Source organism: Schistocerca americana, chromosome 11 (assembly GCF_021461395.2).
Source record: "Schistocerca americana isolate TAMUIC-IGC-003095 chromosome 11, iqSchAmer2.1, whole genome shotgun sequence".
Classification (NCBI taxonomy): Eukaryota; Metazoa; Arthropoda; class Insecta; order Orthoptera; family Acrididae; genus Schistocerca; species Schistocerca americana.
In genome coordinates this window covers 98,109,261-98,133,034 of record NC_060129.1, presented here as the reverse complement: position 1 = coordinate 98,133,034, position 23,774 = coordinate 98,109,261, and the positions used below count along the sequence as shown (strand labels likewise).

The 23,774-nt window shown below is 41.7% G+C and overlaps 1 protein-coding gene across 1 annotated transcript in view; it reads right to left on the bottom strand.

Annotated features, from left to right (window-relative positions):
• Nucleotides 1–9,812: 9,812 nt before the first annotated feature.
• Nucleotides 9,813–23,774, bottom strand: part of LOC124554087 — a 112,736-nt gene continuing 98,774 nt past the window's right edge. Inside the window, exon 6 of the mRNA XM_047128136.1 lies at nucleotides 9,813–9,966. Within this exon, the coding sequence (XP_046984092.1) occupies nucleotides 9,944–9,966 (23 nt within the window). The 3' untranslated portion in view covers nucleotides 9,813–9,943. The remainder of the gene's footprint in view (nucleotides 9,967–23,774) is intronic.

The following is a 23,774-nucleotide window of genomic DNA, read 5'->3' as shown; positions in this document are numbered from 1 at the left end:
ACTGGAATACTCTCTTTCAAATTCTAAAGGTGGCCGGAGTAAAATACAGGGAGCGAAAGGCTATTTACAATTTGTACAGAAACCAGATGGCAGTTATAAGAGTCGAGGGGCATGAAAGGGAAGCAGTGGTTGGGAAGGGAGTAAGACAGGGTTGTAGCCTGTCCCCGATGTTGTTCAATCTGTATATTGAGCAAGCAGTAAAGGAAACAAAAGAAAAATTCGGAGTAGATATTAAAATTCATGGAGAAGAAATAAAAACTTTGAGGTTCGCCGATGACATTGTAATTCTGTCAGAGACAGCAAAGGACTTGGAAGAGCAGTTGAATGGAATGGACAGTGTCTTGAAAGGAGGATATAAGATGAACATCAACAAAAGCAAAACAAGGATAATGGAATGTAGTCTAATTAAGTCGGGTGATGCTGAGGGAATTAGATTAGGAAATGAGGCACTTAAAGTAGTAAAGGAGTTTTGCTATTTGGGGAGCACAATAACTGATGGTGGTCGAAGTAGAGAGGATATAAAATGTAGGCTGGCAATGGCAAGGAAAGCGTTTCTGAAGAAGAGAAATTTGTTAACATCCAGTATTGATTTAAGTGTCAGGAAGTCATTTCTGAAAGTATTCGTATGGAGTGTAGCCATGTATGGAAGTGAAACATGGACGATAAATAGTTTGGACAAGAAGAGAATAGAAGCTTTCGAAATGTGGTGCTACAGAAGAATGCTGAAGATTAGATGGGTAGATCACGTAACTAATGAGGAAGTATTGAATAGGATTGGGGAGAAGAGAAGTTTGTGGCACAACTTGACCAGAAGAAGGGATCAGTTGGTAGGATATGTTCTGAGGCATCAAGGGATCACCAATTTAGTATTGGAGGGCAGCGTGGAGGGTAAAAATCGTAGGGGGAGACCAAGAGATGAATACACTAAGCAGATTCAGAAGGATGTAGGTTGCAGTAGGTACTGGGAGATGAAAAAGCTTGCACAGGATAGAGTAGCATGGAGAGCTGCATCAAACCAGTCTCAGGACTGAAGACCACAACAACAACAACAAGTAGGAAGACAAATCCCGTAATGTTTGAGCACAATGACAGTGCTGTGCTACTTGACAAATTCACATCGGTTAAATATCTACACATAACATTGCAAAGTGATATGAAATCTAATCAGCACATTCAAACAGCAGTACGAAAGGTGGATTTTCAGCTACAGTTTACTGGAAAAGTTTTAGGAACTAGTGTAGCTCACCTACAAAAGGAGACCACGTATACAACACTAAGGCAACCCTATTCTTGAGTACTCTTAGAGTACTTGGCATCCTCAGAAAGTAATATTAAAGAAAGAGATTGAAGCAATACAGAAGCATTCTGCTAGATTTGTTACCAGTAGATCTGATCATCGTGAGACTGCTACTGAGACGCTTCATAAACAAAAATGGGAATCCCTAAAGGGAAGACGACACACTTCCCATGAAATAGCTACACCTGCCTGCAGAAAATTCTACAGTGACCAACATATATTTTGCATAAATATCACAAACACCAGATAAATTAGAGCTCTTGTGGAGGCATGTAAGCAATCTTTTTTTCCCTCGCTGCGAGTGGAATAGAAAAGGAAATCGCTGGTAGTGATACATGGTATCCTCCACAATACAACATACAGTGGATTGCTGACTCATGTACATAGATGTAGATGTAACACAGAGTTTTTGGAACAGTGTCAGAATGAACGTATTGTCTTCTTGGGTCACTGTAGTGAAGTTGTCACGTGCCAATGGTGAACTGCCATGTTTCATTATTTACATCAGTGCCATGAGGAATAAATACAAAATCAAATAGGGGTAATGTAGGAGTAGGTTTAATAATGAATAAAAAAAAGGAGTTCTGGTAAGCTACTACAAACAACATCTTGAACGCATTATTGTGGCCAAGATAGACACGAAGCCCACGACTACGACAGTAGTACATGTCTATATGCCAATTAGCTCTGCAGATGACGAAGAACTGAAGAAATGTATGATGAGATAAAAGAAATTATTCAGATAGTGAAGGGAGACGAAAATTTAATTGTCATGGGTGGCTGGAATTCGAGAGTAGGAAAAGGAAGAGAAGGAAACGTAGTAGGTGAATATGGACTGGGGGTAAGAAGGGAAAGAGGAACCCGGCTGGTAGAATTTTGCACAGAGCACATCTTAATTATAGCTAACACTTGGTTCAAGAATCATAAAAGAAGGTTGTATACCTGGAAGAATTCTGGGGATACTAAAAGGTATCAGATAGGTTATATAATGGTAAGACAGAGAGTTAGGAACCAGATTTTAAATTGTAAGACATTTGCAGGGTCAGATGTGGACTCTGACCACAATCTATTGGTTATGAACTGTAGATTAAAACTGAAGAAACTGCAAAAAGATGGGAATTTAAGGGGATGGGACCTGGATTAACTGAAACACCAGAGGTTGTACAGATTTTCAGGGAGAGCATAAGGCAACAATTGACAGGAATTGGGGAAAGAAATACACTAGAAAATGAATGGGTAGCTTTGAGGGATGAAGTAGTGAAGTAAGCAGAGGATCAAGTAGGTAAAAAGACATGGGCTAGTAGAAATGCTTGGGTAACAGAAGAAATACTGAATTTAATTGATGAAAGGAGAAAAATATAAAAATGCAGTAAATGAAGCAGCCAAAAAGGAATATAAATGTCTCAAAAATGAGATCGACAGGAAGTGCAAAATGGCTAAGCAGGGATGGCTAGAGGACAAATGTAAGGATGTAGAGGCTTGTCTCACTAGGGGTAAGATAGATACTGCCTACAGGAAAATTAAAGAGACCTTTGGAGATAAGAGAACCACATGTGTGAACATCAAGAGCTCAGATGGAAACCCAGTTCTAAGCAAGAAGGGAAAGCAGAAAGGTGGAAGGAGTATATAGAGGGTCTACACAAGGGCGATGTACTTGAGGACAATATTATGGAAATGGAAGAGGATGTAGATGAAGATGAAATGGGAGATACGATACTGCGTGAAGAGTTTGACAGAGCACTGAAAGACCTGAGTCGAAACAAGGCCCCCGGAGTAGACAACTTTCCATTGGAACTACTGACGGCCTTGGGAGAGCCAGTCCTGACAAAACTCTACCATCTGGTGAGCAAGATGTATGAAACAGGCGAAATACCCTCAGACTTCAAGAAGAATATAATAATTCCAATCCCAAAGAAAGCAGGTGTTGACAGATGTGAAAATTACCGAACTATCAGTTTAATAAGTCACAGTTGCAAAACACTAACGCGAATTCTTTACAGACGAATGGAAAAACAGGTAGAAGCCGACCTTGGCGAAGATCAGTTTGGATTCCGCAGAAATATTGGAACATGTGAGGCAATACTGACCCTACGACCTATCTTAGAAGCTAGATTAAAGAAGGGCAAACGTACGTTTCTAGCATTTGTAGACTTAGAGAAAGCTTTTGACAATGTTGACTGGAATACTCTCTTTCAAATTCTGAAGGTGGCAGGGGTAAAATACTGAGAGCGAAAGGCTATTTACAATTTGTACAGAAACCAGATGGCAGTTATAAGAGTCGAGGGGCATGAAAGGGAAGCAGTGGTTGGGAAGGGAGTGAGACAGGGCTGTAGCCTCTGCCCGATGTTATTCAATCTGTATATTGAGCAAGCAGTGAAGGAAACAAAAGAAAAATTCGGAGTAGGTATTAAAATCCGTGGAGAAGAAATAAAAACTTTGAGGTTTTGCCGATGACATTGTAATTCTATCAGAGACAGCAAAGGACTTGGAAGAGCAGTTGAACGGAGTGGATACTGTCTTGAAAGGAGGATATAAGATGAACATCAACAAAAGCAAAACGAGGATAATGGAACATAGTCGAATTAAGTCGAGTGATGCTGAGGGAATTAGATTAGGAAATGAGACACTTGAAGTAGTAAAGGAGTTTTGCTACTTGGGGAGCAAAATAACTGATGATGGTCGAAGTAGAGACGATATAAAATGTAGACTGGCAATGGCAAGGATACGTTTCTGAAGAAGAGAAATTTGTTAGCATCGAGTATAGATTTAAGTGTCAGGAAGTCATTTCTGAAAGTATTTGTATGGAGTGTAGCCATGTACAGAAGTGAAACATGGACGATAAATAGTTTGGACAAGAAGAGAATAGAAGCATTCGAAAAGTCGTGCTACAGATGAATGCTGAAGATTAGATGGGTAGATCACATAACTAATGAGGAAGTATTGAATAGTATTGGGGAGAAGAGAAGTTTGTGGCACAACTTGACCAGAAGAAGGGATCAGTTGGTAGGACATGTTCTGAGGCATCAAGGGATAACCAATTTAGTATTGGAGGGCAGCGTGGAGGGTAAAAATCGTAGAGGGAGACCAAGAGATGAATAAGCAGATTGAGAAGGATGTAGGTTGCAGTAGGTACTGGGAGATGAAGAAGCTTGCACAGGATAGAGTAGCATGGAGAGCTGCATCAAACCAGTCTCAGGACTGAAGACCACAACAACAACATCGGTCATAGGATGGCATTCATATATCATACAACCTTTACAGCGGCTTTGATGACCACCAGTGCAGTATGTCGGCCCCATACAGTGTCACCCCAAAACAGCAAAGAACCTCCACTTCGCTGCAATCGCTGGACAGTGTGTCTGAGGCGTTCAGCCTGACTGGGTTGCCTACAGACTCGTCTCTGACGATTGTCTGGTTGAAGGCATATGCGACACTCATTGGTGTGGTCCATCCGGAATGTTGTTGGCTCCATCTCTACCGCACTGCATGGTGTTGTGGTTGCAGAGATGGACCTCATCATGGACATCAGGAGTGAAGTAGCGCATCATGCAGCCTACTGTGCACAGTTTGAGTCGTAACACGACGTCCTGTGGTTGTACGAAAAGCATTATTCAACATGGAGGCGTTGCTGTCAGGGTCAATAAATAACAATAATGAAATTCACATGCACAGTTATCCCAAGTGGAAAAAGAATGCTAGGAAGAAAAAGTGAGAGCAATTGAAAGAGTGAACATTCTAAATACAATGACGTTACAAAGGAATAGAAAAATAAATAGTTTCATTTAAAACAATTATTTGAATAAAAATAACGATCAAAATGAATTCAATAAAGATTAAAAAATAAAAGAATTCGAAGTCTGTAACGAGATACGAACCTATTCAGAGCTGTAGTAGAGCTACTCACGAAATTCAGAATTTCTTTTCATCGATCACTCAGAGACGAGGTCCCACCTGTGTGAACGACTGCAGGGTGTGATACCTTGGACCATCACTGCATAATGGTTTCAAAAAGTCGAGCCGACTTTTGGAGACATCTTCTAGTTAGTGACTCTTCAGAAGTGTGACCACACGTTGTATCATAGCGGCAACTCCTACCGATTTGCGCACACAACAGAAGCGATACAAAGAGTGCAGACGCGACTGTCGATGACATGTGCCACTCGGTTGTGTAGAATGAACACGGGAAGATCTGTCGGCGTGGAGGCGTGACGGAGAGAAAGCAGTTGTAGTGTTTTGACGTGCCCGCAGCCACACAGTGAATGAAGTTGCCTGATCTGTTGGCGTATCAATGCGTATTTTCCAACATGTCTGCAATGAATGATTTCCATCTCGCAAACATTTAATGCGGCACAAAATTGCTACAAATCCGACAGAAATGTCAGTTGTTAGTGAATGCTTGTCCATCTCAGTGAGTCTTTGAGCCATGATTGTGAAGGGAATTCTGCACAGTGGAAAACTGGAGTAGGACACTTCGCGCAAGTCTGTCCCTCACAGCTGCACCTAAAGCTACACGTCATCCATTGGCCACACAACGGCGCAACTGGATATTAGATGACTGGAGAGTGTAGCACGTTCTGAGGAGTTCTTTTCAAACAATGCAGACCGTTGATTGGACCGACGGCTCTATGAGGCGTGTAAGCTGCTGCCTGTGGACGGTATAGTTGAGACCAGAGGTGGTTCCGTGAAATTTTATGGGTGTTTCTCGAAGCGTGGATTGCGGCCGTTCGGTTACATTACCTCGAACGCGAACAGTGATCTTTATTTCAACATTATCGATACCAAGTGCTTCGCATTCTCCTACACCTTATGATGTGCACATGGTGCACTCTTGTACATTCCAATACGACAACACCTGTTTTCCCAGGGCAGGTCAGGGCATTCCTGGGTACTTGAACGCTCCGGCAGTGTGTCGTACCTCGAATGGTCTGCTACATAGCTATATAGCTGTCCCAGAAAACACGTCAGTAGCTGTTTGTGCCATCATCATTCCCGCAGTCTGACAGCTTTTTGGCTCCCAAACATCAATGAGCGTCTCTAGTTTCATCTACTATACTTGAAGACACTCTTGGAATCTATCCCTTGACGAAATGAAGTGGTGCAACACAGTATTGGCTACGTGTTTACTGGGGGTCACTAACTTTTTGTTCGGTGCCATTGAAAGCCTATCAACTTCCTACATTTTTGTTACTGAACAATCATTTCTTGTGTTAGTGGAGGGAGCGAAGGTCTCTGGAAGATCGACATAGTTTGTACAATGAAGAGCCAAAAGACTGGTACACGTGCCTAATATCGTGTAGGGCCCCCGCGAGCATGCAGAAGCGCTGCAGCATGACATGGCATGGTCTCCATTAATGTCTGAAATAGTGCTGGAACAAATTGACACCATTAAACCTGCAGGGCTGGCATGGACTCGACTGATGTCTGAAGTTGTGGATTCTGTAGGACTGTAAATAAATCTGTTAGAGTACCAGGGGATGGAGATGTCTTAGGAACAGCACATAGCAAGGCGTCCCAGATATGCTCAATAATGTTCATTTCAGGGGAGTTTGGTGGCCATCGGAAATGTTTAAACTCAGAAGAGTGTTCCTGTAGCCACTCTGTAGCAATTCGGGACGTGTGGAGTGTCCTTTGTCCTGCTCTAATTGCCCAAGTCCGTCGGAATGCACAGTGGATATGAATGGATGCAGGTGGTCAGGCAGGACGCTTACATATGTGTCACCTGCCAGAGAAGTATCTAGACGTGTCAGGGGTCCCATATCACCCCAACTACACACGCCCCACACAATTACAAAGCCTGCGCCAGCTTAAACAGTCTCCTGCTGTCATGCAGGTCTATGGATTCATGAGGTTGTCTCCATATCTGTACACGTCCATCCGCTCGATACAATTTGAAACGAGACTCGTTGGACCAGGCAACACGTTTCCAGTCCTCAACAGTCCAGAGACGGTGTTGATGGGCCCAGGCTAGGCGTAAAGCTTGCTGTCGTGCAGTCATCAGGTGTAGAAGAATGGGCATTCGGCTCCGAAAGCCCGTATCGATGATGTTTCAAAAATTCAAATGTGTGTGAGATCTTATGGGACTTAACTGCTAAGGTCATCAGTCCCTAAGCTTACACACTACTCAACATAAATTATCCTAAGGACAAACACACACACCCATGCCCGAGGGAGGACTAGAACGTCCGCCGGGACCAGCCACACAGGATGATGTTTCGTTGAATGGTTCACACACTGATACTTGTTGATGCCCCAGCACTGAAATCGGCAGCAATTTTCGGAAGGGCTGCACTTGTGTCACGTTGAACGATTCTCTTCAGTCGTCGTTGGTCCCGTTCTTGCAGGATCTTTTTCCGGGTGCAGTGATGTCGCAGATTTGATGTTTTACCTGATTCCTGATATTCACGGTACACGTGTAAAATGGTCGTACGGGAAAATCGCCACATCGTCGCTGCCTTGGAGATGCTGTGTCCCAAAGTTCGTGCGCCGACTATAACACCACGTTCAGCAGTAAGCTATCTAATAACTGCGCCTGACACCTGTCTTATATAGGCGTTGCTGACCGCAGTGCCATATTTTGCCTGTTTACATCTCTCTGTATTCGATTGCGCATGGCTATACCAGTTTCTTTCGCGCTTCAGTGTATTACGGACAGCCAATTACTTATTCACATGTTCTATTGTCTTCATTCAGAAAGAAATGAATAAGATAAAAAGTTATTTCCGCAGCTGTTACAAGAACTTATTGAACGAATTGTGTGTAGTTCTTGTAGCGCAGACATTTATTTTTGTTATGATTTATCTGCCGTATAGAAATCGGTGAAGTGAAGTATCAGTTAGCTGTTACAAGCATTTCTGCTGCCTGCCAGATAGTTTTGTGGGTTGAGAAAATGTTATTGCTACATACTTTACCTTGTCCTATAATGTTGGAAGTGAAGAATGTGATAGTGTTAGCGTACAGGACACATAACGTCATACCTCTGGTGAGACAGGTAACACTGTCAGGTTCCGGAAACTGCATTCCACCGGACTGTAGGCTATGGTACCCTCAAAAGCTTACCAGGCTCCTGTTTCTTTCTACGTCTCTCCAGTAGAACGTAGATCGATTGGAATTAATTGTGCGATCCTGCCGTCATGAATATGAAATGTGAGGACAATATTTTATATGCATGTGAACTATTTTGGTATTCTTGTTAAGGAATTCCGTTTGAATTCCATCTGAAATGATTTGAATTTGATAAGAATTTTTTACAAGACAGGAGAGTAAAGTAATCATCGAAACATAGGTAGAGCTAAATATGTAAGCAAATCTAGAGGAAATAAGGAATAAACTCCAGAAATCATCAGTCGAGACAGAACGAAAGACTAATAAAAAGTAATTAAGCTCAGGAATCGATATCCACCGCGATGTGATTTCAGAATACCGGTACACGGAATGTACACCATGTGATCAAAAGTATCCAGACACCTGGCTGAAAATGACTGAAAAATTCGTGGCGCCCTCCGTCAGTAATGCTGGAATTCGATATGGTGTTGGTCCACCCTTAGCCTTGCCGACAGCTTCCACTCTCGCGGGCATATGTTCCATCAGGTGCTGGAAGGTTTCTTGGGGAATTCTTCATGGAGTGCTACACTGAAGTATCGATGTCGGTCGGTGAGGCTTGGCGTGAAGTCGGCGTTCCAAAACATCGCAAAGGTTTTTCTTTAGGATTCAGGTCTGGACTCCGTGCAGGCTAGTCCATTACAGGGGCGTTATTGTCGTGTAACCACTCCACCACAGGCCGTGCATTATGAACAGGTGCTCGATCGTATTGAAAAATGCAATCGCCATTCCCGAATTGGTCTTCAACAGTGGGAAGCAAGAAGCTGCTTAAAACATCAATGTAAGCCTGTGCTGTGACAGTGCCACGCAAAACAACAAGGGGTTTGCACCCTCCATGAAAAACACAACCACACCATAACAGCACCGCCTCCGAATTTTACTGTTAGTACTACACACCCTGGCAGATTACGTTCACCAGACATTCGCCATAACCGCACCCTGCCATCCGATCGCCACATTGTGTACTGTGATTCGTCACTCCACGCAACGTTTTTCCACTGTTTAATCGTTCAATGTTTGCTCCTTACACGCTCACATGACCACATGCGAAGTCCGTGAGTTCCGTGGAGCTCCCCATTCTGCTCTCTCACGATATTTAATTACTGAGGTCGCTGATACGGAGTACTTGGCAGTAGGTGGCAGTACAATGCACCGAATATGAAAAGCATATGTTTTTGGTGGTGTCTGGATACTGTTGATCACATAGTATATCGTCCAATATTTGAAAAAAAAGTAAACTTGAATATCTGTCAGAATCTTTTTCAATGCGTATATACACCTTCTTAAATACACTGTCAACTGCATGATGTGCATACCAGTTATATTAAATTTTACAGTTCTTTCTGGTATATGGAATCCATACGACATTTCAAGGACTGCCAATTGAAACTTCGTGGCTTGTGAGATTGGAGCAGCATTTAAAACAGTGAAGACTATTAACCTTTATTTATTAAAAAGTAAATACACTGTACTTCCTTACTTCAGCTGTACATAAGATGCTATGCTAGGCCACTATCCGTGGACAACCATTGCTGAAGTTCGTGTTGATCAGCCACGGCCCCATGCTGAACCTGTTAACAACGTAAGCATAAGTGTTTACAATGACGAATACATAGTAACATTTCCCCTTAATAAAACAACAGATATTGGAATGGATTTTAAAAGTCGAAACTGAAACTACTACTGTAAAGTTCGAGCACATATGTAGTTACTATCAGTGAAGTTCTATACCACAGAATTAAACGACTTTATTTGCAAAAGTTTACCTACGAGGCTCCGTGGTGCGACATTGAGCTCGCATCCGTGATCACAGCCTTTTGAATCCCCACTATGGCATCCAGATTCAGTTTTTCACCGGTTTTTCTGAATCTCTTAGGGAAACTGCAGGCATGTTTCCCTCGAAAAGGACACAGCCGATTTCCTACCTCTTGTTTTTTTTTTTAATGAACATTCTTCTGACTGGCTTGATGCGGCCCGCCACGAATTCTTCTCCTGTGTCACCCTCTTCATCTCAGAGTAGCACTTGCCACGCATGTGCTCAACTGTTTGCTGGAAGTGTTCCAGTCTCTCTAGCCTCCTCTAGTACCATGGAAGCCATTTACTTATCTCTTAACAGATGTCCTATCATCTTGTCTCTTCTTCCTGTCAGTGTTTCCCACATATTCCTTTCGTCTCCGATTCTGTGTAGTATCTCCAACTAATTTTCAACAATCGTCTGTAGCGCCACATTTAAAATGCTTCGATTCTCTCCTGTTCCAGTTTTCCCACAGTCCAAGTTTCACTTTCATACAACGCTGTGGTCCAAACGTACATTCTCAGAAATTTCCACCTCAAATTGAGCGCTAGTTTTGATACCAGTAGATTTCTCTTGGCCGGAAAAGCCCTTTTTGCCTGTGCTTGTCTGCTTTTGATGTCCTCCTTGCTCCATCCGTTATTGGTTACTTTACTGCCTAGGTACCATAATTCATTTACCTCGTGACCATTAAACCTGATGTTAAGTTTCTCGCTGTTTTCATTTCTGCCACTTATTGTTACTTTCGTCTGTCTTCGATTTACTCTCAGTCCACATTCTGTACTCATTAGACTGCTCATTCCATTCAGCACACGCTGCAATTCTTCTTCACTTTAACTCAGGATACCAATCTCATTCTACCATTGATATCCTTTCAACTAGAATATTAACCCCCCCCCCCCCCCCCCCCACACACACACACACACACCCTCCCCCATCGCCCCGCGAACCTCTCTTTTATTTCAATCAGTACTTCTTGCTTATGCAGATTAAACAGTAGGGGTGATAGATAACATCCTTGTCCTACACTCCTTTTAATAGAAGCACTTCGTTCTTGGCCGTCCACTCTCGTTATTCCCTCCTGGCTCTTTCATATATTGTACACTACTCGCCTCTCCCTGTAGCTTAACCCTATTTTTCTCAGAACTTCGAACATCTTGCACCACTTTACATTGCCAAATGCTATTTCCAGGTCTACAAATCCTATGAAAGTGCCATGATTTTTCTTTAGTCTTGCTTCCATTATCAACCACAATGTGAGAATTGCCTCTCTGAAGCCTTTGTAAGTTGTCCGCATTTTTCAGACCTTACATAAGCTTCATACGTATGATACAGAATAAAATCCCCAGAAAATATCTCTGTATTGTCAACAGGAAGTAATTTGGCAATCTCATGTACCGAATAACAAAACAATGTCTACCCTTATAACGACAGGGCCATGCCCAAATGAGATAAAGTGAACGCAGTTTGGAGAGCAGTGCAAGTGGCTAATGGCATTGGGAAACCCCAATTAACATTAACAAAAGAAGGCCCGACTGCAGTGCAGAAAGAAATAAGGCGAGTACAATATAATACTTTTTAGAATAAACACAGCCGAGACTGTGGGTAAATTGTGATACTACGTTAACGAGGATAGCAACGACCCAAGCAAGAAAAATAAGAATTCACATATAAGGAGGAAGCAGTTGGCCGAAGCGATACTGTGTGACGTAGTAGAATCGCGGTGGGGAGAGTAACGTCATATAAAAGAATTTTGAGAATTAAGTTAACACACAGAGAGCTCTGGTCTCGTGATGGGATACTCACATGCGTGTGGTAAAAGTAGTGAACACGTTGAGACTCAAACTTTACATTTGCGAAGTGAGGGCGGTATGTTTCACGTATCGTGGCGACAAACGTAAAGCGGCAGTGCATATTCCTGCGGGAATATCTGTGGGCTGAGATTTGTGCGTGTCGCTCCTTCCCATAGCAAGTGTGGAATTGCCATTAATTTCGACTAGGGACCATTTAACATTGTACGGAACGGAGGGAAGTTAAGACTGATTGAATTCAGTCAAGGCCAGAGTAGGGAATCAGCGTTTCAGATCCAGCACGGAGACAACGCCGCCACTGTTTCCAATCGGTAATGTACCAACACGCTTTAGGCGAGTTAAAATGTTGAGTCGATATTTGCTCACTCCAACCTGCATACGTTTCGAATATAGAAATTCGAGAGTACGTGATAGTTTTGATTAGTTCAAAAGATAAAGTTCATTCTCCACCAACTTAGCCCATTTCTCATGTACAACGATGTAAATATCATTGATAAAGGTTTAATTGTTTCATTTGTCATAATATTTTCATATATAGAGAAAGTTTTAATAATCACATATTCAATGTCTACATGGTAATTGACCTGTTGGGAGTTGAAAGTAATTAAACCTTTTTGTATTTACCATATGAACCCCGAAAGGTTTGATAAATTAAAATGTACAATGAGAAAGGGAGAGGTTGTGTTATCATTTAAGGATAATGTTGTGGCGTAACAAGACAGCTACGCCACACGGAGGTAGCCGAAAGGCACGCGTTAATCTCACGTAGGCTAGAGAGAGTTCTGAAACAGGATACGTAATGAATGCTATAAAGAAAAGTACGTAGCTGCTGAAATACTTAACTTTGTTCCATCCTTGTGGTACATCGCTCTTGACGATACAAATGAGACTCTTTAGATACAAGCTATGTAAGGCTAATGGCGCCTTGCTAGGTCGTAGCCATAGACTTAGCTGAAGGCTATTCTAACTATCTGCTCTGCAAATGAGCGAGGCTTCGACAGTGTGCATCGCTAGCTACGTCGTCCGTACAACTGGGGCGAGTGCTAGTCAGTCTCTCTAGACCTGCCGTGTGGTGGCGCTCGGTCTGCGATCACTGACAGTGGCGACACGCGGGTCCGACATGTACTGATGGACCGCGGCCGATTTAAAGCTACCACCTAGCAAGTGTGGTGTCTGGCGGTGACACCACAGATAAATCTTAAACTTGTCATATATAGTAATTTGTGTATTCTTGTAACGTCACAGTGGCATTTTAATTAATTTTAGACAGGACCTTTTTGCCACCCTGCGCTTGAGATGACAGCTAAGATTGTGCCGGTACAAACCCCCGTTACTAGATGGACGTTTCTAGTAGGCAAGGACTGCTTTGTGGAGATTCCCGGAAGCGCGCGCCGCGCCCGCGCCAGATTTACAGAGGTAGGTCTGCGCGGCCCGCAGCTGGGGGCACTGTTTGGTTTTCTGCGCATTACGCGAGAACTATGAAGAGCGATGCGGCAGTGGATTGTGGTCTGCAATGTGCACCTTCTGAAAGATCGATGTTTATTTCAAGTCACGAGACGCAAAAGCTATAGCAACCTCAAAATCGGTTACTATCACGAATACTGAAAGATTAATAAAAATAGTAAACAACAACTTACAGGGACGAGCAGCCACTCATTAAAAACGTTTCGTCATAGCGGATAGAGTGTTGTGGTCATACGTTAAGATTCATAAATAATTAAGCTCGTAAAGAGCAATAAACAAAGTTTGATGGGAAACTGTTTATAAAATCATAATCATAATAATCATCATCATCATTTAAGAGTGATTATGCCTTTCAGCGTTCAGTCTGGAGCATAGTCCCCCTTATAAAATTCCTCCATGATCCCCTATTCAGTGCTAACATTGGTGCCTCTTCTGATGTTAAGCCTATTACTTCAAAATCATTCTTAACCGATTCCAGGTACCTTCTCCTCGGTCTACCCCGACTCCTCCTACCCTCTACTGCTGAACCCATGAGTCTCGTGGGTAACCTTGCTTCTCCCATGCGTGTAACATGACCCCACCATCTAAGCCTGTTCGCCCTGACTGCTACATCTATAGAGTTCATTCCCAGTTTTTCTTTGATTTCCTCATTGTGGACACCCTCCTGCCATTGTTCCCATCTACTAGTACCTGCAATCATCCTAGCTACTTTCATATCCGTAACCTCAACATTATTGATAAGGTAACCTGAATCCACCCAGCTTTCGCTCCCATACAACAAAGTTGGTCGAAAGATTGAACGGTGCATAGTCTTGGTACTGACTTCCTTCTTGCAGAAGAGAGTAGATCGTAGCTGAGCGCTCACTGCATTAGCTTTGCTACACTTCGCTTCCAGTTCTTTCACTATGTCGCCATCACTGTTTATAAAATTCAATAGAAAATTCATGACGTAAAGAACGGCACTATATAATATTTTGGGTGGCATCACACGTATTTTAAACTAGTTGAGTTATACTATACACTTAACTTGCAATAGTTATCATTGTTTGCAAATTATTATTGACATTTATCGCCCATAATTAATTAATTTTTATAGATATTAAGATTTTGAGCATCGCAATGTGTAGATCGCTATTGATTACGTCTAAAAACGGTGCCACATGCAGTCTTATGCTAAAACTTTGCAGCACAGATGTCAACACACAAATTTGCGCCAAGTGGCGAATGTTTGCAAAAACTGAAACTTGATTTACGGGCGGTAGAATAATCCTAGAAATTAATGTAACATAGTAGATTAGACGTACTTTTTAGCGCGGTTCCGATGGTGTATTTATTTCTGTCGAGGGGCGTATGTATCAAAATTTGTAACCTTAACTGGTGATATTGGTACTTGCATTACCAGGGGTGTTGACGTCCGAGCCTATATAAGCTAGTGGCCATCTTGGCCAGGGTTCAATCGTTGTGTAGCCGCCCTTTTTCTGTTTTCGCTTTTTCGTCTACTACGTGAAAGTCTGATTTCGTTTTTTACACATTGACTGTCATTGACTGTCATTGAAGGGTTTTACTTTTATTTAATATTGTCCCAGCTAAGTATCAATTTGACTACGTTTAAAACCCAATGTTAAACGTGGGTCACTACACGTATAGTCTTCCCAAATCTGAGAGAAAAAATCTTTAGTAGCTTTACTACCAATGTTTACAGACGACGATACTTTAACATTTCGTTCAGTTGTTTTAGTTACGAATCGTTAGTTTGTTCTTGGCGTAGATCACGTAACCTTCACGTTTGTTAATCTAACTTAAATTAATCTTCAAGACTTATTTATGTTTCAAATTAACAACGTCAGTTTATTGACAAGAATGATTAATAAATAGGTTAACTCATACGATCTCATTCAAACAAGTTCTTTAATTATATGTCTAAGTAGGATTCCCACTAGCATCAGAGATGTTAGATAATATCCTGTCATTTTCGGTAAATAAGTTATTTCTATTTAATATCCGCAAACTGTCATTAACTATGATCACTAGTCGCGTGAAGTTAAAGTTTCCCGTTATCACAATTCAAAGTCCGAATCCGGTTATAATTTTCCATTCAGTAAAGCGATTAAATATTCACACGAATTGACATTAAAGCCAAAGAAATTACTATTCACCTTCCCATTTATCTAATCTGATAAAAGTCCAAATTAAAGTCTTGAATTGACAATCCTCAAAAACAATCTCGTCACGATCTATTCTTGAATCCCTATTTTGCCGGCCGCGGTGGCCTCGCGGTTCTAGGCGCTCAGTCCGGAACCGCGCGACTGCTACGGTCGCAGGTTCGAATCCTGCCTCGGGCATGGATGTGTGTGATGTCCTTAGGTTAGTTAGGTTTAATTAGTTCTAAGTTCTAGGGGACTGATGACCTAAGATGTTAAGTCCCATAGTGCTCAGAGCCATTTGAACCATTTTGATCCCCATTTAATAAAGTCCCAATTGTTGTTCTGTAAAGCTGTACGTCTTAAATAACTTCCGAACTAGAGCAGACTAGAGACTGGAGTATCGTAACTACAACGTATGGCTATTTATACATTAATAAATACTGTCTTTGGTGTCCCAGGCCTACGTTCTATGACTATAATATTGATTTTCTTACGTATTGGAATAACTAATATTTTAATATTTTCTACTGTTTCTCCCCCTTCCCATGTTTCTAAAATTTATAATTTAATTTTCCTTTTCTTTTCTTTTGCTTTCTATACTCGATATTTCCCTCTATTTGTTTTTTATTTGTTTTTCGTAACTACTACTTGTGAAGGGACTTGGGTCATTTTGTGAATTGATATTTTAAGGACATGGGAGCTAATTTGGGAGATATTTTTGTTTTTTCAACACCGATAGGCGCTGTAGGTGTTACAGTTGGTCAGTCGTTTTGGAGGGTGGGTGGCGAGCAAGCCCCACTTGAGGGTGGCCCATGTGGTCGTTTGAGAATCCTTTTTCGCGCAGATTTTTTTCGACAAAGAGTATTGTTTAATAGTGCAAGTGCTCAGGCATATAGTGGCGAACTGGAAGTGCTACGATTATTTGTGTGAGTGCGATTTACGAGGTGCACACGTCGTAAGTGAACATGTGGCGAACTGTGATTTCGCGCCAAAACTGTTAGAACAAAGACAACAGTGGGACTTGTGGTTCTGTTCGAATTGATTGAATAACTTTCGATGATAGCAGCCCACATTACTGCTATTGTGGGCTCGGAGTCAAATTATTATTAAAGAATAGCTGTAAACCGTCTCACCAGTGCTAATTTCATTGTGTGAAAGAAAAGGACAACGCCAATAAGTAGTGATTGAACTGTGTCGTGAAAAACTGATTTTTGTATAATAGTCGCCTAATTCTCGTTCCCTAGCATAAACTGTACTTATATCTGAGTGAATAATTAATTCAAAATCTATAACAAATGCGCGGGTGTGGAAGTGTACTAATGCACCAAGTGTGGAAATCATCCCCTGAGACTTACGTGAGAGCCAAAATTTGCCATAACATATTTAACCAACATTTGTATATGAAGCATTTCGTGGGAAAACGCTGAAACCGCACTTCTTTATTATTTTACCTCCACGTCGCAAGATACATTATCCATTGGCGTGTAAAATACGTTATCCACTTGCACAAAACTGTAAGAGATTTCAGCCACCTTACAAATGGCTTACTCTGCCAGGATACTGAATAAACAGCATTCGGCTGAGATATAAAATACAGGATTTTGAATTAACAGCATTGTGATAGTTTATCGAGGGTAAACAAAAAGCTAACTCAAAATGAAGAAAAATAGTTTTCATTTAAATGTGACTCAACTGTGTAGTAGTAAAAAAGTTAAGTAAATAAGTGTAGATAGATGTGTATTTGTATATGTTTTAATTGCTGGCGCAATACATTGTTGTATTCGGTTGTGTTGAGTTCTGTCTCAAAACCAGTAACAAAAAAGGCTAAAGAAAAGACGAGGGAACGTATTGAATATAGGACTGTGTGAATCATATTTTGGGGTAGAGTCAAGTCGTATAATCTGATGTTAACGCGTGGTCAGGTTCGAAAAACTCACCAACAGCAACGCTAAGAGGAACGATCAAAAATGACAGAAAACAGTAGGTCAAGGTAGAGAGAAGTCATGGCAGACCTTGATAGGATCGAGTTGGACACGCAACAGCCAGATCAGCGAGAAAAAAACGAAACAGAGGACGCAGAAATACCGAATGAGACCGAAAATGTAACACATGGTGTTCAATATGGTCTAAGAAATAGACAAGAGGACAGCATTGCACATTATTCAGATGTAGAATCCGTTGACAGTAATTTACAGTTTGTAGAACCGAACGTGAACATATTAAATCAGACAGGTTTGCAATCACATGGAAGAACGAGTGTTAGTGCACCTACAATGTGTTCAGAAGAGAAGGAAACGGTTCACGAAAAACGAGAGAGGGAATGGTTACATCAAATGGCAACGGGCGAAAATGATGCAGGAGTGGAAAACGCCAACATATATGGTATGTTGCAGCGGTTATTACAACAATACCCAGGAATCAGACAAACGTTTGTTACAATAATCTCAAGAATCAGAAAATCGTTTAGAAGGGCGCATAACCCAAGGACAAAAAGAATTAGCAGGGCATTTACAAGGGGGCATAACTCAAGGCAAAAAGAGTTAGAAGGGCGCATAGCACTGGGGCTGAGAGAAACTAACAAATAAATAGAAAAAACCACTGATAATATTCAAGGTCAGTTAGACCGAATCGGAACTGAAGCTCAAGAAGCACAAATTACGCTTCAAATGCTTGTTACAGGGCAGACACAAATGAGAACAGACAGTCCCAGTAGACATGAATATGTTACATGAAGATACACAACAAAGTGTCAAGAAAGTTAATCTACAGGTCGAAGCCTTTGCCATCAGAGCGTCGACGAAAGCGACACATATCATTGCTAAAACGATGTCTCACAAAACAACAGCGAAAGCTGCATTTAGGAAATTCGATGCTCGTATTTTAAAGAAACAAGAGAAAAACGTACATCAATTTCAACGGCTCAGAAAGGAAGTTTTGCATTCAAAAGAAAGTCGAGGAGACGCGGAAAGCGTTAGTGGGGAGTCGAAAACGACGACAGAATCTTCCTTAATGTTGGTAGATAATACTGTGAAGACGGCAAATTCAACAGCCGCCGATAATACGACAGAACGAGAATGCGAATATACAGGTGAAGTGAGACAGAAAGGCATATGTGAATGTCAGTCCAAAAACGCAAACAGAAATCGGGAAATTAGTCCAAAACAACATAACCCAGAGGAATACGGTAACAGTAGGGAACAATGTGGTTTGCGACCACTTGCTCAAGAGAGAATAGCAGGTCAGTTGAGAATGAGGGTTGCAGCAAGGTTACGTACATCAAGCACAAAGCGTGACATACGCAGACCAAGCAATAGCGACACATTACGCAACACCACAACATGTAGGATGAATACCAATGGGTTACAGTAGAGTGTCTCACGAGCCAGAATTGCTTACAAGACAAGATACAGAGCCGGTAGTAGGTGTTATGCACGCATATTGCGCAATGAAACCTGCAAGTGATTCTGCGGCACAACTGTCACAGAATGTTTGAGTAAATTTGATGCAAACATAGAACAGAATTCGAGTTCTCAAAACACAGAAGGTATGATGTCACAGAGCGAAGCAAAATATTTTGATGGTAACCACTTTCTTAGAGCGCGCAATAACCTGCACTCTAAGGAAGACACAAATAGTCTACACCCTCGCACATTTATTGATCAGTTCAAAGTAGGAACACCAGCACATTGGCCTGTGAAACATAAATTAGTTTTCATTTGTGCACACATGGAAGGAAGTATAGCCGAAACCATGCAGAAAACAGTGGAAACTTGCAATTCGTATGATTCGTTTCGAGCAGCCTTTATAGCTAGATGTTGGTCACCTGTGGCGCAAAAGAGAATAAAGTACAGCGTATTGCAAAACGTCTCATTTGAAAACTCGCAAGAGAGAACTGCGGTCTAACTCTTTGAGAATATGGCGAAAAGAAATCAATGTTTAGACAGCCCATATAGCGATGGAGAATTGATACAGATATGCAAAACTAAATTACCAATTAAATGTCAACAAGCACTGATAGGACGTGAGGGCGATAATTTTGAATCCTTTGAAGGTGTTTTGCGAGAGGTTGAGTTCATGTATGAAAATGGCGCTAAAAGACGTCGTGACTCAGGACAGAATAACTTTTAAAGGACAAGCAATAAAGAGACTAGTAATGGTAACAAGGGTAGATCAGTAATGGCATTGAGTTCCAGACGAAATGGAAATACTTAAATAAGTAGGAGTAGTGGAAATACGGGACCACAACGTAATGGGTATGGTTTTAATAATAATAATAATAATTGGAACAGGACATATGTGGACGAGAATAGGAATGGAAATTGGGGACTTCGGGAAAACCGACGGACTGATTTTAATCAGCGATCGCCAGGTCAATGGAGAGAAAGTAGATGTGGAGGTGGTGCAAGAACGCAACTACAGCCAAATACGTCAGGTAATTACGGGAGAAATGAACCACAGAGTGAGGTTGAATTACGTCCACCAAACCCAGGGAAGCATGCAGAATGACAGACGTCAGGTATTGCAGGGGTTCAAGGGGCTGTTCCGCTGGAAAGCGACAGATTCGCGCCCTGCTATTGGGATGAAGAAGGTATCGGGATTCATACAGCCATGCAAGGCTCTGCCACTGTTGCACTGCCCAGTGCTGAACATTCCAGGCGAAGTCGTCAGTGTCGTGCTGTTCATATTAGCACAAGCATGGGCCGTCGGCTGCGGAGGCCCATCGTTAGGAGTGTTCGGTGCACTGTGAGTTCAGACACACTTGTGCCCTGCCCAGCGTTAAAGTCTCGTGTCAGTTCCGCCACAGTTGGCAGCCTGTCCTGTTTTGCCAGTCCGCCCAGCCTACTACATCCCACATCTGTAATGGGAGGTGGCCACCCAACCCTACGACGTCTGGACGTGGTTTGTCCTTGGCGTTGAAGACATTCACCACAGCTCTCCTTGCGGTTTTTGAAATGCTCGTACCTAACCTCCACGCCATCGCGCCTTCACAATTCTACACACAGACAGCACACTCATTGATACCACATGCACCATACGTGTATCTGATCAGCAGCCATACCTCGCCTGCTGACGCCGCTATCGCCTGGATGGATTTATATCGATAGTAGGCCATTATGTTCTGGCTGATCAGTGTAGGTACGAGTAGAGTAACTGAGTAAAAACTTTCTGTAATGGAACAAATATTATCGGCCGGAGTGGCCGAGCGGTTCTAGGCGCTACAGTCTGGAACCGCGCGACCGCTACGGTCGCAGGTCAGAATCCTGCCACAGGCATGGATGTGTGTGGTGTCCTTAGGTTGTAAGTAGGCTGTGGCTGTTTATGTTTTCTTATTGGCAACGTTACGTAGCGCTCTGTATGAAAATCACTGGCTGTGCTGTGTGCAGTCGGTGGCTAGTTTGCATTGTTGTCTGCCATTGTAGTGTTGGGCATCTGGATGTTAACAGCACATAGCGTTGCGCAGTTGGAGGTGAGCCGCCAGCAGTGGTGGATTTGGGGAGAGAGATGGCGGAGTTTTGAAATTTGTAATACTGGATATCATGAACTGCTATGTATATTATGATTTTTCAACACTATTAATGTAAATACATTGTTTGTTCTCTATCAAAATCTTTCATTTGCTAACTATGCCTATCAATACTTAGTGCCTTCCGTAGTTTGAATCTTTTATATAGCTGGCAGTAGTGGTGCTCGCTGTATTGCAGTAGTTCGAGTAACGAAGATTTTAGTGAGGTAAGTGATTTATGAAAGGTATAGGTTAATGTTAGTCAGGGCCACTCTTTTGTAGGGATTATTGAAAGTCAGATTGCGTTGCGCTAAAAATATTGTGTGTCAGTTTAAGCCCAGTCACGTATATAAATTTTCAAAAGGGGACGTTTCATATGGCGACCCTGCCAGGATACCTCACTGGAATCTTCTGATTTTTTCTTGTAGTTTGTGTAATTAGTGTAGCTATTGTTTATTGCTGGTGCATAATTATAGAGAGAATTTCCTTTGTAGTTGCAGTCTTTCATTGTTGTACAGTAAAACAGGTGTGGCACGCATGTAGATTTCCACCAAGTATTTCGCAGCTGCAATTAAGTAGATATCATTTTCAGTGCTATGTTTATGTGTTCTCTTATTTTTGCTCTTCAAATTGTGTTTTTCTGTGTTATCGTGCGAAATATTGTGACAATAATGGCGTGTGAAAAACGTAATACTAGGCTCCAAAGTAAACCGAGAAATGACAGTGAAGATGAAAGCAGTGTGTTAGCGCTACCATGTAATGAATTAACTAATGTTCAACATAGTAATTTGGAAATTGTGCATAGGAAAATGGAGTGGGCGGCAAACAATGGCGTGGGCAGTGAAACAATTAGTGAACAGGGAAGCATTATCGATCGATCGGTCTGCAACAGCTCGCCTCAGGAATCGGGAATGACAGGACACAATTTAGCAAATTCTGTAGATTCAGGTTTTCTGTCCTCACCGTTTTCTCAAATAAGTCAAGACACATTTTCTGATTGTCAAAATGTGAATGTTGCCGGTGCAAATGCTCTGCCGAAAAGCGTAGAGGAACAGATTCCAGACACTAATGCATTGTTATTACAGCTAACGCAACAAATGGAACAAAATCAGAGACAAACATAGCAAAAGCTTCAAAAGTTGGACACAATGGAACAACACTAGAGACAAACACAGCAAAAGCTTCAAAAGTTAGACACAATGGAACAAAATCTTCAAAAGGTAGACACAATGGAACAACACCAGAGACAAACACAGCAACAGTTAGACGCAATGGAACAAAATCTTCACACCACGCTTGATCACACACGTGAAGATTTAACTACTGAGTTACATAAAATCGAATCGAAATGTCAAATAGTCTGTAACGACGTAAAAACACAAATTTGTGAGCATTTTCAACCAATTTTTTCGCGGCATGAAAATGCGTTACAGAATCACGAAGCAGCCATAAAAGAACTGCAAATTATTGTTCATGAAAATCATGAGACCTTGCAAGCTAAAATTGACTCAGTTGCATCTACCGATTCGGTTACGCAACTTGCAAAAACTCAGGAAAACTTAAAGGACACAGTAGAAAGACACATGGAGGAAATTAGTTCATTATCAGAGAAAGTAGTTGAACTTTTGAATCAGCTAAATAATTTATCTACGAAGGTAGATGATAATCTGAATGACACAAAACCGGTAGTCTTTAATGACACAGAAGAGTGCAAACAAATTAGGAAATTCAAACAAAATCAGAATCAAATTAATACGCAACACCAAAGAGAAATCCGAGAAGTACAAGATCAGCTGACACAAGTAATACAAAAATTACATATTTCAGAGGACACTCGCGCTCCAACACGGGAAGAGGGACGTAGAAATACGGAACAACCACAAAATAATATCACAGGACACTTTGGAAATTATGAAAGAAATTGGCAAGGCACACCGAATTTTGAGATGGAACCGCCGAAACGACGTAACAATGACCGACATGTGACTCGCCGACATTATGATTTTGACTATAATCTGTTCATTACTACACGTAAATTCAAAACATTTAAGAATTCTGGCAACGACATTCATCCACAAGCATGGCTCCATCAATTCTCTCATTGTTTTCCTCCCAACTGGTCATTAGAGCACAGATTAGAATTTATGTGTGGCTACTTGGAGAATGAACCAGCTGTAAGAATGCGATCGGTCATTCACGATTGTCACAGTGAAGGAGAATTTTATCATGCCTTCCTCTCAGCGTATTGGTCTCAAGCTACACAAGACCGAGTAAAACATAGCATCATACTGATGAAACGTTTCGAACAATCTGAATTTTCCAGTCTTGTGAAATATTTTGAAGACATGTTGCATAAGAATCAATATCTTTCAAATCCATACAGCCATTCAGAACTCATCCGCATTTGCTTAATCAAATTATCTGAACATTTACGACATATTATTTTGGCAGGACGTTGCAAAGACGACATTGAAGCTTTTCAGGGGCTCTTACAAGAACTGGAAATTGACACTGACAATCGCGGAACGCGAAAACAGGAAAACAATCACTACAGGTCACATCCGTCACAATTCCGTGACGACAGAAACAATAACTGGACACGACAAGTCTATTCTTACAACGCAAATCGTGACCAAAACAGACGCCAACCATATGACAACCACTG